We start from the raw sequence: 16,621 nt of genomic DNA, 5'->3' as shown, positions 1-16,621 counted from the left end.
CGTAAAGGTCGGCGGGGTTCGCCTTGCGAAGAAACCAACAGCTACCGGTTGATATTGCGACCACGAATCACGTCCCCGTCATTGTCCTCGCGTGTGTGGTTAACGCGCGATTAACCTCGACACGACCGATGAAAGTCTCGGGACGTGACGGTCGATCGAGATCCATATATATATATATATATATATATGTATAATACAATATAATCTAGTCGGCTCGTCGAGCGAATCGAATCGAGGACGAACTCAAAGGGGAATTAATTAGGCGGATCAACGCGGATCGATCGCCGAGCGATTGTCATTCGCTTGGAAGCCGACTATTTTCTTTCCATTCGGACGGATGAATTTTAACGGATTCGTAGGGATCGAAGAATCGGTGAAATTGATGGGTGATGATTCGTTAGTTGTAGATTGCGACGAGCTTTGCTGCGAGATAGCCACAGCTTTAGATTGTTTGTTAATTAATTGTTAAAAAATTTGAATCACGAAACTGTAATCACTTCAGTAGCTGCGTTATGCATGAAAAAAATCGATCTCTACGATATATTCACGATCGTTAAGCGATATGGGATCGAGCAAACAGCAACCCACTTAAGAAAGTAATTCTGTTTTCTTACCACCTATAATATAAGCTTGATCGAATCGGGTTTGGAAAATTGCAAGGAACCTACAGTAGTAAGTACATATATTATTAACGACTCGGGTGTTAATCGTGTAATTTAATGTACGTAATTAATTTTAGTAACTCAGGGGAAAAATTGTTCCAATCGAAACGGGTGATTATTTCTCGTTTCGGTACTAAGAGAAAGGCCTAGTTTCGCGGTAGTTTGAGATTATTCGACGTGGAAGTAAAGATAACAGACACTGGGCGGTTGTATTTCTACGGTGGCGCGGGTTACTAATGGAATTGACTTCCTTCCGCGTGCAACGAGAGGCGAGGGGCGAGGGGCGAGGTTGAAAAAGGGAGCGGGTTACATTGTATATATGTATAGTTAGGAAACAACGACCGGTTTAAACGGTGTCCGCGGTTAAAAGTTTGCGCGGCAAAAAATATCGATTCCCCTGGCGAAATTACCGGAACAATTACCAAGCGGAAAGTTGAATTTTCTCTTAGCAAGTATAATATTTACTAGGCCAGAGATCGATTGTCTTGTTTGTGTGATTATGCTTTCTTTTCGTTGAATTTCCAAGCGTATTTTAGTGTTTTACGGAGCGGGGAGCGTATAGGGGCGCAGCAGAGACGCAGAGCTTTTAACGCCTCGATCTGTTTAAGTGAAATGGCTTTATTGAAAATATTAATATTTGCTGTTGGAAGAAATCAATATCCATCTTGTGTTGATAGGCATGCGTACAAGCTACTGGAATAGAATTTGGTTAAATTAAATGTGCATCCATTACGCACGAATCAACTACTGTAAAAGTTTACTTAATTAGTAATGGAATGGTAGTTAATTAAATAATTTTTTGACGGTTGTTGCGTTTTGTTACGGTGAAATATTCTAGCCAGTGTACTAATTTCCAGATGTCGCGAACGCAGCGCGGAAGCCGCACAGGGTTGATGACGATGAGGGGCACGCGTTAAAAGGATATCGGTCCTAGAACGATGACTCAAGTTGCGCTCCTCGAGGGACCGTAGCGATCGCGAAGTGGAAAGCAACGATATCGCAGATGGCTGTGAGGCAGAATCGATATCGTGACGCAAAGAACCGTGAATGTTGTCGAGGTCTAGGTGCCTTCCTGCCCGTATCGTCGAGCCAATCCAGCGCGTGTTACCTCGAGGTCGATGCGTGTAAAATCGCCGCGAACTGAACCGCCCCTCGAAGCCGTTCTTCGTGAACGGGGATTGCGTCGGAAGGGAAACGATGACAATTGCTCCGATTCCCACGCGCCATTATATCGGTTGAACGCGAGCACAGTCGACTTTGCCGGCCATCTACGATGAGCTTCTTCAACTCGTTGCAGCAATACGTGAGCGACAGCGTCGCGAGTTTGAGCTTAAGCCCGAAGAGATTCTCGTTCAGTCGCGAGGACTCCGGGTCGACCGCGACCGGTAGGAGTGGATCCACCGGAAGCGTCACGGGTACGACCAACACCAACTCTACCGCGCAGCAATCGACTCCCCATGGATATCCAAAGGTATTGTTTTATTGTACAATCAATTTTATACTTTTACCATATAAATTGACCGAATATAATGTTGCGTTGATCGGACTTGTCGCGCGTGAATAATACGTGCCGCGGGCAATTGACTTTACGCCCTTCTAATGCGCCCTCGTTTGAAAAATGGGGACGTCGAAACTTTTAATAAGCGCTGCGACAATTCAGTCAGGTGGGAATACGTCAGAAAAGTTTCCGGGCATACAAACTTTTTCCACCTTCTATGCATTATTCAGACCGATGTAGGCCTGTCCGCAAAGTCGCAATCAAACGCCGCGTACATCTATTCCGTAAAGACCTACTCTACACCGATACGTAATACGTTTCACTTTGTCCTACCATATTCAAAGCTTCTATAATAGATATTGTAGATTACATAGGCTACATAGATTAAGAGGATCAGGCACGATGATCGTTGTTGGCTGTTTCAGGTGGTACCACCACCGGGAACGACGACCGTCAGCACCCATGGCAGGTCGTTGTCGACGCGCAGACGTACCCTCGAGTGCACTTCCGTCTCCGGTCTGGCGGTGCACCCCGCCGCCGGAAGTGCATCGGGCAGCACGTCGCCCCGCAGGGTAGGCTCTTTCCGAAGGAGCACCGGTTCCGGCGATCGGCCGCCTTTGATGTTCTGCCGGAGGAGACCCTCTTGGCCGGAAGTCGACATACAAGCCACTTCCGGGTAAGTAGAGTGGAACCACCGGGAGGAAGATGTTTGACGTTTACCGTTGAGCTCTCTTAGGGCGAAGCTCTTCCCGTTGGAGTGTGAATAAACGGTTCTCCGTCGCGGGAACAGCTTTCAGGTTAGCTATTCGGTTGTTATCATATTCTCGTGAAATAATTTTACGAGACAACTTACGACAAACTCGAGGACAAATTCAAAGGAAGTTTCGCCAGGTTTACGATCATTTTCTTCCATTTTCTTTTATTACGTACGAAAAGCTCGAGAGGAAGCAAAGACTTGTGCCGGAGAGGGAAAAGGGCGGGTTGGACGCATTGATAGTTTAATCTGTTTGGCTCCAAGTTCCACTAAGCTTTCCAATTAACCGTACTAATCTCGTTTGCCTAAGGTCACTTTAATTAACCGAAACTGACGACGAACCACGACGCGGTGGAGTTATCCTAAACATGCTGCGGATGAATTTGGACACAAAATTGAGGGATGAAATTTACGAATGCCTCGACGTAACACTCTTGGAAACGGTTTAATCACGATAGAAGAACGGGGAACAAACGTTAAATGTTATCAAGGGGGGTTTTCGTGCCGGGCAAACCTCATGAATATTTCATTTGCATATTCAGATACGCGCACTCTTGCCCTATTATTGGATTCATTCACTGTGGAAGAGACTCATCGTTCTCGCCGTGCATTATTCGAGGACACGAATATTCTCTTTCTTTCTCATCCCCCATCCGGCCGAAAGACCGATCGATACGCGCAATGTTTCGATGTTACAGATTTTTAATAAACGAATCGGTTGCCAGACTTTGACCGCGCCGTTGCGTCCTCGAGTTTCGAAGCGCAACGGCAAATATTTCCCGAGCAAATATTGTGATTGAAACGTGGGATAAATAAAAATAGGAGAAAACGTAAGTGAAAGGCGGCGTTTGATTTGAAGAATTCCAATGCTCTTCGAACGAAATTATTACGGTACCGTTGCATCTTGAGGGAATAATTCGACTTTTACTCGATCACTACCAAGGAGGAATTAATTGTCACAGACAGGGCAGATGGAGGATAGAGGGAAGAGGAAGGCTGGAAATTCAATCATTGATTCCGATGATAAGCAGGGGGAACAATGTACGTGAGAGATTTTAACGAGTTCCCATCTCTTCGATTGTAAAGGGATGGAAGATGTTCGAGATAGTTGGTTAAACGTTTAAAATCGAGTTTCTAAAGAGCTATCGCACGGTAATCCCGCGAAATTGACCGACGAAATGATCCGACTGTTTCGTCTCTCTTAACTTGTACTATAGTATGAAATAGTAATCTCATTGAACATGTTTGTCTCGTATTATAAATAAGCGTATCGCGTATGCGATCGTACATCTGGGATGGATTCGGTTACAGCCACTGGGAGCGAGCTACCCTCGAATTAGCGGGGTTCTTCTCGATGGGATAAAGATGGAACCTCGCGAAGCGGCGAAATAAATGTTCTTCGTCTTTGCTCGATGTTGTTACGTAATTGGTAGTTGGCTGAATTATTTGTTGGATTTGGTGTCGTTGACTAAGAGAGGGTAAAAATGTTGTATTTCCTTTCACCAGTTCGATTCCAAACGATTCCCTATTTATCGAGCAAACTGTCCGAGAGACGAGGGGCGAATAATAGTTTGTCGGGACGAATACGTGTTGCGAATTGTTGCGTGAAACGCGAGAGTAGCCATACGAGTATACGGTTCGATTAGAGACGGAATTCCTCCTGGAATTGCCGCGCAACTCCTCGATCGGGCGACAAGGATGACTTTGGAATTCAAGGCTGTGTGGCTCTCGTGAGAAATAGTTTCGAGAGCGGACTGTCCAGGGGTTTACAAGTGGAATATTTGTCGTAAATGCGGTGGTGGACACCCGTGTCGTCAGCGCACGACAATAACGAGACTTTCGAATTGGTTAATTAGTCCGGCGTAGGATCACCGCCCGCTACGCCTTGCTATCGCACCATCTTCTTCACAGTTGGAGGTTGGCGGATAGCCAAGGCAATATCGGTTGCCTGATAATTTGCAATTAGGGCCAGGACGTGTTGCGAATTCTGGTAGAATGTACGAGCCACCGATTCGGCGCCGTCTATTCGACCCCTTTCCGGACGATGATAACAACACCACCATTTGCAACGGAAAGATTTATTTAAGTTCGCACGGCTCGAAATTCAGTAAACTACGAGCGTAATGAATTCGAGATCGAGTTTTTCAGATATTTTACGCATACATCGATGGAGGCTTAAATCCTGTATACATACGTGTGTATAGACGGAGCGTGGGTTTACACAGCCTGGAAATTCTAATACCAATTTCAATTTCGAAGCTCGCGTCGTGAAATGCTGCGATAAATTTTTACCCCAAAGGCAAAGAAATCGGTTCGCATACGATATATCATATAGATCTATAGTATCTACAAAACTACAAACAGGACGATGGGACGCTTGTTGACGCTTTCGTCGTCGCGGTAGGAGGAGGTGGGTTAGAAAGAGTTGAAAAGATTTTTCGAGGGAACTGGGACTGGCTCGCGTTAATTAACTGCTAGGGCAATTAGCGGCGAATGAGATTAGCATCTTTAGGGGCTCGCCTCTTTTCAGCGCTGGCTGGGAAACATTCAGCGGCTCGGTTGAAAGATAGTTGAGCTAGCCAAGGGGGCTCTCGGATGAGCCTCTTTATCCGGTACTCTTGGCGGAGATAGTTTTCTTTCAACAAAAATCAGCCGAAATTCACTTGAAATTGGAACACTTGGGTTTCTTCTTCACCGTATTCCAAACTACAATATAATAGTTTAATGCAACGTAGAAATTGCTTTAATTCAGCCAACTTCCATTCGAAGCCATTCGAATGTTGTCACTAAAGCGACATTCGACGGAATTCGATAAACGGTAGACGATTAGGCCAACAGTATCCAATTCGCGTTGGAATAATTCAATCTCCATAGGTCGGTAATAAAATTGGTTAACGGGAGGAGACGGACTACCGTACTATATACCGTACTATTCGAGATTACACTATTCTAGAAGGGAAAAATGAAAATAAAGTGGAATGTATAGTAACGAATATTTCGTTTGTATCTGTATGGAGAGTGATATTCTCGTTTGAACTTTGGTCGATACGTTAAAGTGTTCTCGTTTCGGGCAGCAACAGATGCCGAGAAACGTCAAAGGGGCTGGCAGTGGAATACCGTACGTACCCGTCGTACACAGAGTAGCAGGTAGCAGAGTTCGCGTGGAAAGAAAATAGTGGCGTCTAACAATAAGTTCCCCTTTTAAGCATTTCCCGGGCTTTCCATTCCATTTTCGAGAGGAAAGAGAGCTCTTTGTGGACCCTGAACCCGTGGCATAAAAATGAAATAAACCGCGAGAGACGGCTGAGACGACGAAGGCAGCGCCAGATTTATCTTTCCACGTCGAACGGTAACGAAATCAGAAATTACGCCAAAGGACGACTCTTGAACGCTCGCTTGTTAAACTTTCAATTTATTATAGACGAGATAAATTATTTGTATCGTTACGAAAGCCTCCGCAACGATATATGAGAAATAGTGACAGGTTTATTATTTCTATTGTATTTCACATGCGGAGCATGTGAAAATCGCGCTTAAAGGGGAGGAGAATCGTCAGATCGCATCGACGTTCCGTTTATTAATATCGTACTCGATTGTACCTAGCCGCTTTGTATAAATTAGCGCAGCCGGGCGTGGTTAACGGGGTGAACGTGGCGTATTCCTCGAATATCGTATCTCCCTCCTGCCTGTACCCTTAACTTCCTCGACTCGTTAAATTTCTTTAATTATCAATTGATATAATACATTATATATAGCAACAGCGGGAAAGAGCTAATTATGAAATTACACTAAGGGCATTCGAGGTTCAAGGATGCTTTCGATTAGCGCAAGCGAACCGATTGTTTGAAACAATCCTTGTTTTTTTTGGTTTTTTTTTTTTTTCCTTTCTGCTCTAGAGAGAACGATAATAGCAGAGAACGAATCTATAGGCCAGCGATCGTAGAAGCGAGGATCGTTCCTTTGGGAGACGGAGCGTGGCGTCGTCTTCTCTTTCGGATTTAAACTAGTGATTTCATCTGCACGGTCTTCAACAAAAATCTGGGAACGACGAACGTCTACAACGTGTAACGTGATTCCAACGGTTCGGTGATAATGGAATGCTAATGGAAAATTAACGCCACACCTGTTGACTATGACAAATCTACCAATAATACCAGATCTGTAAACCGGATCGTCGTTACTAATGGTTATCGAAGGGATCGAAGGAAAGTTCCAACTTGTTTAAAAAAGGAGAAAAAGAAATTATTCTCGCGTCCGATATTATCGCCGCGACGACGTAAATGCGAGGGAAAAACGCACGATAGTTAATAAACATCGGTTAACGTTGATCGTTTGTGGTATATGAATTTTAGTGGAGCGAACTATTCATTATTGTCATTTAAATAGTGATCATAAACGTAATTAATGTTGATGTTGCAGGGTTCAAGAGACAGATGGGTCCTTCTTCGAAAGCTTCACCGCGTTATCCTGGAAGCAGGAAAATCGAAGGCTGGTTGTCCTTCAAGAAGTGGAGGCTAGAGCAAAGGAACCACCACCCCCGTCCAGAGACAACGGTTTGATGTCTTCGCAGTCTTATCGTTTCACTAAAAAGGAGGTAACAAGTTGCCGTATTGATTTTCTAAACCGTCTCCGTGAATTGAAAACTGTGGTGAGAGGGCAAAAAGGGTTTTACTCTAAAGCTGGTGAAAAATGAATCGGTGATTTTTCGATTAATAAAACGGAATACATACAACGGGCGCAACGCCAAAGATACGACGACGCGGAATAGACTAGCGATTAGCACGATTTTCACGAATTGTTTCAGTTGGAACAGTTGTACATAGAAGTTCTTTACACGATCGCCAACACGGTGGGCGCGAGCACGGGACAATACGCCCACTACAAAGAGGATCTTTATAGGTACGCGCAGGAGGCGTTTGGGGTTCCGCAGGATCAACATCGAAGATATTTAAACATCGCGTCCGAGGAGAAGGTAATTTGCCGAATAACAATTGAAACTCGAATGGCGAATTATAATGATAATATTAGAACCAGGTTGATAACGATGAATTTTCAGCCGCCCATAGTTGTCCTCAGCGTGGTGGTTGTCGAGGCAGAGGGGCTCGAAGCGAAAGACGCGAACGGTGAGCTTTGAAATAAAATCTTTTTCAACTGTAATTAATCGAAGAATCGTAATCCGTGATCTTGTTTAGGATTCAGCGATCCTTATTGCATGCTGGGAATTCAACCGGGCAATACAGGCGCGCCGTTGAGTCCGCAGACGAATTTGACGGCGCATTCGCCTCACACACCGCCTGCGTCGCCGAGGCAAGCGACCCGCGCCCTATCCGACGGCGGTGAAACAGAGAATTCGCATCACGAGAAATTACGGAAACACCACAGGTAAGTAGAATTCTATTTCCTTGAATAGCTCCTGTCTCGCGAGCAGCCTCGAGAGCTATCGATTAATCGCGAAAACCCGAGTGAAGCTGGGCCAGAGGAGGGAGGCGCGATCGAGTGACATTCTCACAATGCGTTGCGATAACAATGAACGGTCGCCGGATGCAAGTTCTGTCCGCGACGGTTCTCGCGGCAGAATAAGGACGCGTTCTATTCAGAATTGACATTGTCTACGCGCGAAGCCAGTACCGGCGCGATTAATTCGCAGTGGCATCGCGTCGACGCGAGAACCGAGAAACGAGACACGCTTGTTGCTCGAAAGGCTTCTTCTTTGATCTTCTAACAAGAAGCTGCTGACCTAACGGGACAGCGAAGATGCCGAACGTGGAGAGGTTGGCCAAGAAACGGCTGAAAAAATTGTGAGCATCTGTCGCGGCGAAATGAAATGGATTTCATTCGTTCTCTGTGATGTGTCATTACTATTATTACTTTTTGCCCCGTAATCGGGCTGAAACGTTGGCAAAAGTTCGAGTGTTTAAATAATCGGCGTTCGAAATCAGTTTCAGATTGTCGTTCAAACGCAAGGAGCACACGAGCAGACGCGAGCACCGAGAGTCGTTGAGCGGCGCGGTGCCTGCCAAGTTTATACGCGCGACCACCGTCAAGCCGCACACGCTGAGCCCGCGATGGAACGAGAAGTTTCGTTTGTAAGCAGCCGCTCATTTCAGTTAGATATCTCTTAGAGTTAGAGATCTCTTTATTCTTTTTATGCTCATCTTTAGCGATATCGACGACATCAACACGGATATCCTGCACCTGGACATATGGTGAGTGCTATCGTTGTACGAGCTGGCTGTCAGTGGTGTGTTATATTGGTTTTAGTTGCTTGAATGAGATTTTCTCTATATAAGAAGATCTGTTTTGCAAGACATAGTAGCTGCTGCGATTCTAGCAGTTTTAGGATCGATAGATTCTTGAGAATTTCGGCGATACACTGGATATTCGGCTAGTTGCGCGCATATTATTCGGCTAGTTGTTTAGAAGACAGCAAAATAGTACGTTCAGAATGATAATCGGAGAGGGAGAGAGAGAGAGAGAGAGAGAGAGAGAGATGCGATAACTATTTTCAGTACTGTACGCATGGCTGCAGCAGTGAAGCGGACATGGTAGAGTTAGAAGGCAATTTATTTAGTTGAGCCCGCATCTCTTCCTGTCGGGAAGTGTTCGCGTGTCTCGTCCTGACAGACATAGTTTCAGGGACCACGACGACGAGTCCTCGGTGTTCGACGCGGTGAGCAAGCTGAACGAGGTGCGCGGCGTGAAAGGACTTGGGAGATTCTTCAAACAAATCGCGCAGAGCGCGAGATCCGGTGGCCAGGATGACTTTTTGGGCTGCGTGAATATCCCCCTTCAGGTGAATATTCGCAATATCCTTGGATCGTGTTCTTCGGTGTGGAAGAAAAAGACAAGAGATCGATCGTTGGCAGGATATTCCAAGCACCGGGCTGGATCGATGGTACAAACTAGAGGCCAGAACGCAACGAAGCACTATTCAGGGTAGAATTAGATTAAAGCTGGGGCTGTCGACGAGGGAGGATAGGGGGACATCCGAGGAAGACAACTGGGGGGAGCTTAGGCAACAGGAGAGACTTTATACCGTCTTCCTCAATCACGAAATGAATAAACAAGGAGTAAGTGCGGAGGAGTAAGCGCGTAACGTATAGAAAGAGAGTGTTTATTTGCACGGTGTAATTTAGGAGGAGTTCACGGGGGAATTGCCACAAACGGCACTAACGATTCTCCATCAACACGCCGTCCAGGGTGATGTCACGAAACTACAACAAGCGTTGGTTAGATGGGTGGCGACATCCAGGCAATTAGCCTGCGATCCAAGGATTCTTCATCGTCTACTCCAGGTCTGCCACAATTTTCCGACCTCTCGTAAATATCCCTTCGTTCCGTTCTGACGCGACTGAGATTCGTTTCCAGGAATTGGACAATGCATGGCACACGGACACGCTATCGCGAGACGAGGAACAATGCTTGGCCGAATCGTTTAACGAGTTCCTCGACGTGACATTGAAAAAAGTTCGACAGCATCGAGTACTCTTCCCGCCGTTGCATCGAGCATCGATCGCGAAATTGGACTATCTCCTTAGGTGCGTTCTTCTTTTTTCTTTCTTCTATCCTAATTCCTAACAAACACAAACACTCTCGGAAGCGTAGTAGAAAGCGTGGGCTTTACAGCAGATTTTGCTTTTTGTTCCTCCCCGATATCTCGATTAGTTGTCGAGATATCGAGCGGTAAAGATCGCCGCTTCGGACGGAAGAATCGTGAATGGCTGGTCGCGTTAGCGGTAACTCTCGTGACCTACATTTTTTCCAGGAAAATGCGTACGTCGCTAGTAGTAATATAGTAAGAAACCGTTAGCTTTCATTGACTAGCGCACGGTACGCGCGCGCTTGGGATAGGTCAGTGAAGACGCGCGAGCGAGAGATCCGAGCTGCGCGACAAGGACGCGGATAGAGTGACGGTGAAAAATACGATCCTCTTCGAATCGCGATATCTCCGGAACCACTGGACGTATCGATTCGAAACGTAAACCATTTTAAAGGGCAAACTTCCGCGCTTTCAACCAGCTAAGCGCTACTTACCTATGACAGTTTGCGGCTGCGGTATACGGAGTTGAAAAAGTGACTAATTTAATGGGAATCGGATTTGATCTTTACGCGTAAGGAGGTACGCATTGTTAAGAAAAAACGATCGATTAATCATTTTTTCAGATGCTTGGGCCTGCTATCGAATATGAAAGCATTTCGTGCTTGTTGTCCGTTTAACAAGGAAATTCGCGGCGAAATAATAACCGCTCTAAGAAAAGGAACCCTCGAATGGTTAGTTGGTCGTGATCAAAGTTCCCTCTCTCTTCTTCGTGTTTCTCCGAGTCAACGACGTTCGTTCTCTGTTCAGGTACGAAGAGACAAGGCAGCAAACAATGTGTTACGATAAAGAACCCGATCAGGATGCGGATAAAGTCCTGCAGGACTTTACGAACTTGGTAACTGCGTTACTGGTAGATTTGGAGCAGGGTCTGGCTTATTACAACACTTTCTTCGAGAGGTGAGCGTTTCGAACTACACAGACTAGACTAAAGTTCCTAGTTTTATTTGCAAATCGAAACTGTTGCATATATATATATATATATATATATATATATATATATATATATATATATATATATATATATATATATATTTTCTAACTATGCTTGAAATATTGTGTTTCAGCACGAACGGCGTACCATATTTCTCAGCGGTGTATAAACAATTGGACAAGCTGGTAAGCAATAAAAATGTACGCGCGTAAAAGATACTTGCAATCATTTTCCAACAATCTAAAAGTCAAATATTCATAAATAGATGTAAGATATTCTCACTTGATAGATTGCAGCCGATGCAGAATCAAAGCACACACAATTATACCACACGAATATATATATTTTATTTTACTGTTTCGTGAAGCTGGATGTGCTGTTTGGCTTTATGCTTTAATCAAGACGTCGATCGTGCCTCTCATTCGAAAAATTTCAAATCAACAAAATGAAAGAACCATCAAACTTTTAATCAGTTTAATAAAAATAATTAAATTATTAATTATTTGTTGCGAATCGGTCGACGTCCTTGCATCGAAATAACTACAAAACATATTACTCTTTATAACTCTTTATATATATATATATGTATAGGGTGTTCCAGAGAGCGATCACGTTTGCAGAGAACAAAAAAAGCATTTCATCTCGATTCAAGGTTATAAGGATTTTTAAACAATTTTAGTAGCAAAAAAAAAAAAAATGTCGAAATTACGCGATGAAAATCAGAAGAAATGGTCAATCGAGGGACACTCTATAGATAAACAAATCGCAGTGACCTGAAGGGGGTGTTCAGGACGACTTGGAAATGTCGGTCAGGTCATCGCGATCTTACTGTACACGAGATGTTTGTTCATAGCTGGCGGAACACGTGGCGAAACACATGGAGAACACATCCGAGGTACTATTTCATCGCCACCACAAACTGTTAGAACCCTGTTATTCTCTCTCTCTCTCTCTCTCTCTCTCTCTCTCTCTCTCTCTCTCTCTCTCTCTCTTATATTCTACTCTATTTTCTTCTTCGATCTCCTCGTACATGTGACACCGAACTTGTCCCCGTATATCTCGAGATCCCTAGCTATTCATTCGCGTACGTTTCGCATCGACAGAACGAGAGAAAGAAATTTCATATAAATCGTGAAAAAAAAAAAAATTGGTGTTTTTTATTCATTTTTTTAACGCACGCAAATGAAAGGAAGGATTGTGATTGATTAATTGGTAGCTATGTATCTATTATGCTTAAAACTGTCCCATATATCGATCAATGACTATACTCTGTATTTCGAAAGAATGCCCATAAGGATTTTGAACCAGTCGGACGGGGGGCGGCACGCACGTGTAAGTAGTGTTGGTATGGCATGTTGCATACTTTTTGTAAGGTTTGTCGTCTCTATCGAGAGAAAAGTAAGCGAGGACATTCTTACGAAATATAGAGCACGTACGCACATGTTGTTATTTCGATTGATACTTGTTCCCCTCCAGTTTTGGAATTTAGTAAACCTGTAAAATAATTACGCGTGAAATAGATGAAATCACGAACTCACGATTGACGGACACGACATACGTCACACGTCCGCACGCTCGCCGCATGGATCACACGTCGAAGCGGTGGCGGATGCATGCGCTCACAGGAAGACATCATTGTCGTTACATCGTTACACTGTTGTTGCTCTCTGTTTCGCTTGGTCTTTTCTCAATATGAACGTTGTTTTCTCTTCGGAAGGAAAGAAAGAAAGAAAGAAAGAAAGAAAGAAAGGCAACGGACCGGTTCCACTACTGGTGGTTCCGGCGCAGAAAATACCAAGCGATCGAGTAGATCTTTTTTGTCTTGCACCAATTACACAGCAATGTGCTTTCCGCGCACAGCCACTTGATCGAAACGTTCCCCCGATTAACCTTTTTCTCTCTGTAGGGTGTCCACCACTTTTTTTTCGCCAGTTGTACGTAACAAGATTAGTCGGATGATTGTTCGTACGAAAGCGGTCGAAATAGGAAAAGAGCTGTAGGACCGCGCTAGTACGTAGAATCGTGGGAATCGTGTCTGATCGATCGAATCTACCTCCGTAGATGCAAAACGAACTCGGAGCGAGGGTGACCACGGCGTGCCTTCAGCTTCACGGGCAGAACGCGGACGAAGAGTACGTGCTACCACCTGGGGCGGAGATTGGGACGCCAATGTTCGAGTTGTACTTGGCTCTGCAAGAATTCGTAACGTAAGTAAAATTTCAAGTGTTTCATCTATTATAATATAATAAGAATGGATAAAGTTACGATATTGTACGCGATATTTTTAGCATGAAGGAGAATCTGCCGCAGTCTGATCATAAAACTTTGGCCATTTGCAAATATTACGAGTGGTTCAGACCAGCTGTCGACAAATGGCTGGATCTGGCTAAACTGAAAGCGATCCAACGCGTAAGAAAGTCGACCGAACTCGATCGAATCTGTACCAGCGAATATATCGTGAAGCATGGTACATCCGCCATCGACGTTACAGCGTGTTTGTATCAGGTAGGAAGGGAAAATTGTATCAATAGGAAGAGAAAATATCCACGTCTCACAATACCAACTCTCGATGTATGTGCCCTCGGTGTGTTGATAGATTAAAGAATTTTGGAAGAAACTGGCCTGGCCGGATCTTCCTGGATCGTATAATTTCGTTCTGAAAGTAGTGGACGTGAGTAACAAGTACAGAAAAGTGTTAGAAAACACATTTATATTAATCGTAATAACGTACTCTTTCCTCGGATGATGCGTCGCACAGGCGATATGCAGTTCAGCGGCTTACTACGCGGAGATCACCCACCAAAAATTAGCAGACAGCGGCTATTACGAGGAACAAACACCGTACAAAACGACAGACGAGGTAATCGCCGAGGTAGAGACCGCTTCGCATTAGTACGTAGACACGACACTGCTTTGCGATATTAGCATTTCGAATAAAAATGATTATACACGGATTCGGTAGCTCGTGTTAGGGAAAATATTTGGATTCGAAGAGTAAGTACTCTCGTTGAAAGTTACACGGATAAAATAAAGAGAATTATACGATCGCATAGATGTGCGTAGCTATCAACGGCCTCGAGTACGTTCGAAGATGGCTGGTGAAGCTGGGCGAGGAGTTGCACGTTGAGAAGCTTTTAACAGCTTTGGAGTGTCAAGCAGGCGATTCTGCGCGGGTGCAGTGGAGGACCGCGTTGACGTCACCGTTGGAACAAACACCAGGGCAAATGTTGCTCTTTATTAATCAGATTGTTTCAAGGATCGGGACCAAGGTCGGGAGCAATATCGATATAAATGTCAGAATGTCGAAAAGTATCGTCCACGTTGTTCGAGAAAGAAAGTCCGATTGAATTTTCAGATGAGACCACCCCTGAAGAAAGCCATGTTCCATCTGGCTTGGTCGCCGGATAGTTTGCCTACTTCGGAGGCTATCGCTCCGTTGCTCGAATATTTAGACATGCATCTGGTGGTGTTGAACGCGTCTCTGCTAACGGTCAACTTTAATCGAGTCCTTCAGGATATCTGGGAGGTGGTGCTGGCCGAGTTGAGCAATCAAATGGACGGAAACGCGGGTGTAAGCGGAGCTTACGAATGAAAGTGAAATATTGTAGTAGAAAAAATTGAAATTACGTATTTTGTCTCCTCTTGCAGGACAAACCAGCCATGTTTTACGAAAGACTCCACGAAGCTTTGGACTTGTTAATAAAGTTCTTCCACGAGGAAGAAAAAGGGTTGTCCTACGAAGCACTCCATTGCCAGAGCTTTCTGAACGTCGAGGAACGGCTTCAGTACCATAAAATGGACACTACTTTCTTGATCGACCGATTCTATCGACAACGACTTCAGGTTGCAGTCGAGATTAATATCTGTGTGAGAATAATTTCCGAATGAAATGAAAATAATTTTCACCTTTTGTCAGGATCAGCTGAACACTGTTACATCCGAGTATGGTGTTTTGACGGTAAGAGCGTATCTAAATCACGATTCTCTCTGCGTGGAGGTGATAAACGCGAGGGACGTGATACCGTTGGATCCGAATGGTTACAGCGACCCTTTCGTGATAATCGAATTGCTGCCGCGAAGAGTTTTCGAACACTGTGCCGAGCAGCATACCAACGTGAAGAAGAAAACTTTAAATCCCATGTTCGATGAGTGTTTCGAGTTGTAAGTAGAGTGGTAGGTAGTAGGAGAGACGACAATTTCCCATTTTACACCTACGTTTATGTTCGTAGCTCCGTAAGCGTCGAGCAATGTCAAAGTCCGGACGCCATGGTCTTGTTCACCGTAATGGACCACGACGTGCTCACGGCGAATGACTTTGCTGGCGAAGCATTCTTGGGGCTGAGCACGATACCTGGCGTCACCGACACGAACGCCAGTATAGACAATTTCCACGGCCTCAAGCATACAGAGTTACCCCTGATGCATCAAAAGAATCGGAGTGAGTTAAATCGATAAACTCTCTATGGGCCAGGTGAAAGTTGTTATTAAATTTCGAACGAACTCTGTTCGACGGTAATTAAATATCTCTAAAGTTGAAAGAGTAATCGAGTTTACCACTCTACATCTTAAGAGTAACCTTGTCGACAATATAGTGCTGCACTCTTAGTTTTTCCTCCTGGTCGTTTGAAATTGTTACTCGATTACTTGTTACCGTTCTTCAACTAAATCTGGATCCATTTTGGTTGCAGACCATCCGATTCTACAGATTCTGGAGACGAGAGTCGGCGACAAGATGGCCCTTGATTTCGTGAAAAAACAGAAGCAACGGTTCGCGTCGACGTAAAATGAGTCCAACTACGTGTATTCGACGAGGTTGAAACGAAGAGAAAACAGAGGGCAAAGATACGATAACTCAGAATTCATCCCCTCTCTTCCCAAAATTTCAAAATTCCTGAAATTCGCCACACCTTTCTCAGTGTAAATTGTGTTGAATGTAATCAGTGTTGGTAACTAAAGAAATTAAATAAGAGAAGATGAAAAGCAGAGAAAATATTGTAAAGAAAGAAAAAGAATGAATGCGAAAAGGAGAATAAAAGAAGAACAAACACACACGCGCGCGCACACATACACAAATCATCAAACTGCAAGAAAAGCGTACAAAGAAAAAGGATAAATGTCTAACGAAAAGAAGAAGAAGAAGAAGAAGAAGAAAAAGCTATCGTCGAGACCGTCGAAA

The 16,621-nt window shown here is 44.4% G+C and overlaps 1 protein-coding gene across 3 annotated transcripts; it reads left to right on the top strand.

Annotated features, from left to right (window-relative positions):
• The first annotated feature begins 1,591 nt into the window (after positions 1-1,591).
• Unc-13-4a (BAI1 associated protein 3) lies at positions 1,592-16,238 on the top strand. Of its 3 annotated transcripts, none has more exons than XM_076907858.1 (26): positions 1,592-2,133; positions 2,586-2,836; positions 7,334-7,508; positions 7,719-7,886; positions 7,971-8,037; positions 8,107-8,296; positions 8,854-9,000; positions 9,076-9,120; positions 9,551-9,707; positions 9,781-9,984; positions 10,051-10,209; positions 10,283-10,452; positions 11,078-11,185; positions 11,262-11,411; positions 11,579-11,630; positions 12,299-12,340; positions 13,507-13,652; positions 13,734-13,950; positions 14,042-14,116; positions 14,204-14,305; positions 14,499-14,714; positions 14,801-15,016; positions 15,094-15,288; positions 15,362-15,606; positions 15,675-15,883; positions 16,134-16,238. In XM_076907858.1, exons 1-26 carry the CDS (start codon positions 1,936-1,938, stop codon positions 16,226-16,228), a joined length of 3,999 nt encoding a protein of 1,332 aa, XP_076763973.1. In that variant the 5' UTR covers positions 1,592-1,935; the 3' UTR covers positions 16,229-16,238. The 3 variants fall into 3 exon arrangements, with proteins under 3 accessions (XP_076763973.1, XP_076763972.1, XP_076763974.1); XM_076907857.1 differs by having other exon boundaries at positions 14,204-14,317; XM_076907859.1 differs by lacking the exon at positions 12,299-12,340 and having other exon boundaries at positions 14,204-14,317.
• Positions 16,239-16,621: the final 383 nt, after the last annotated feature.

The sequence above is a fragment of the Xylocopa sonorina genome, chromosome 17, assembly GCF_050948175.1.
Source record: "Xylocopa sonorina isolate GNS202 chromosome 17, iyXylSono1_principal, whole genome shotgun sequence".
Classification (NCBI taxonomy): Eukaryota; Metazoa; Arthropoda; class Insecta; order Hymenoptera; family Apidae; genus Xylocopa; species Xylocopa sonorina.
Note: the sequence above shows the minus strand (reverse complement) of the source record. Positions and strands in the feature narration are given on the sequence as shown.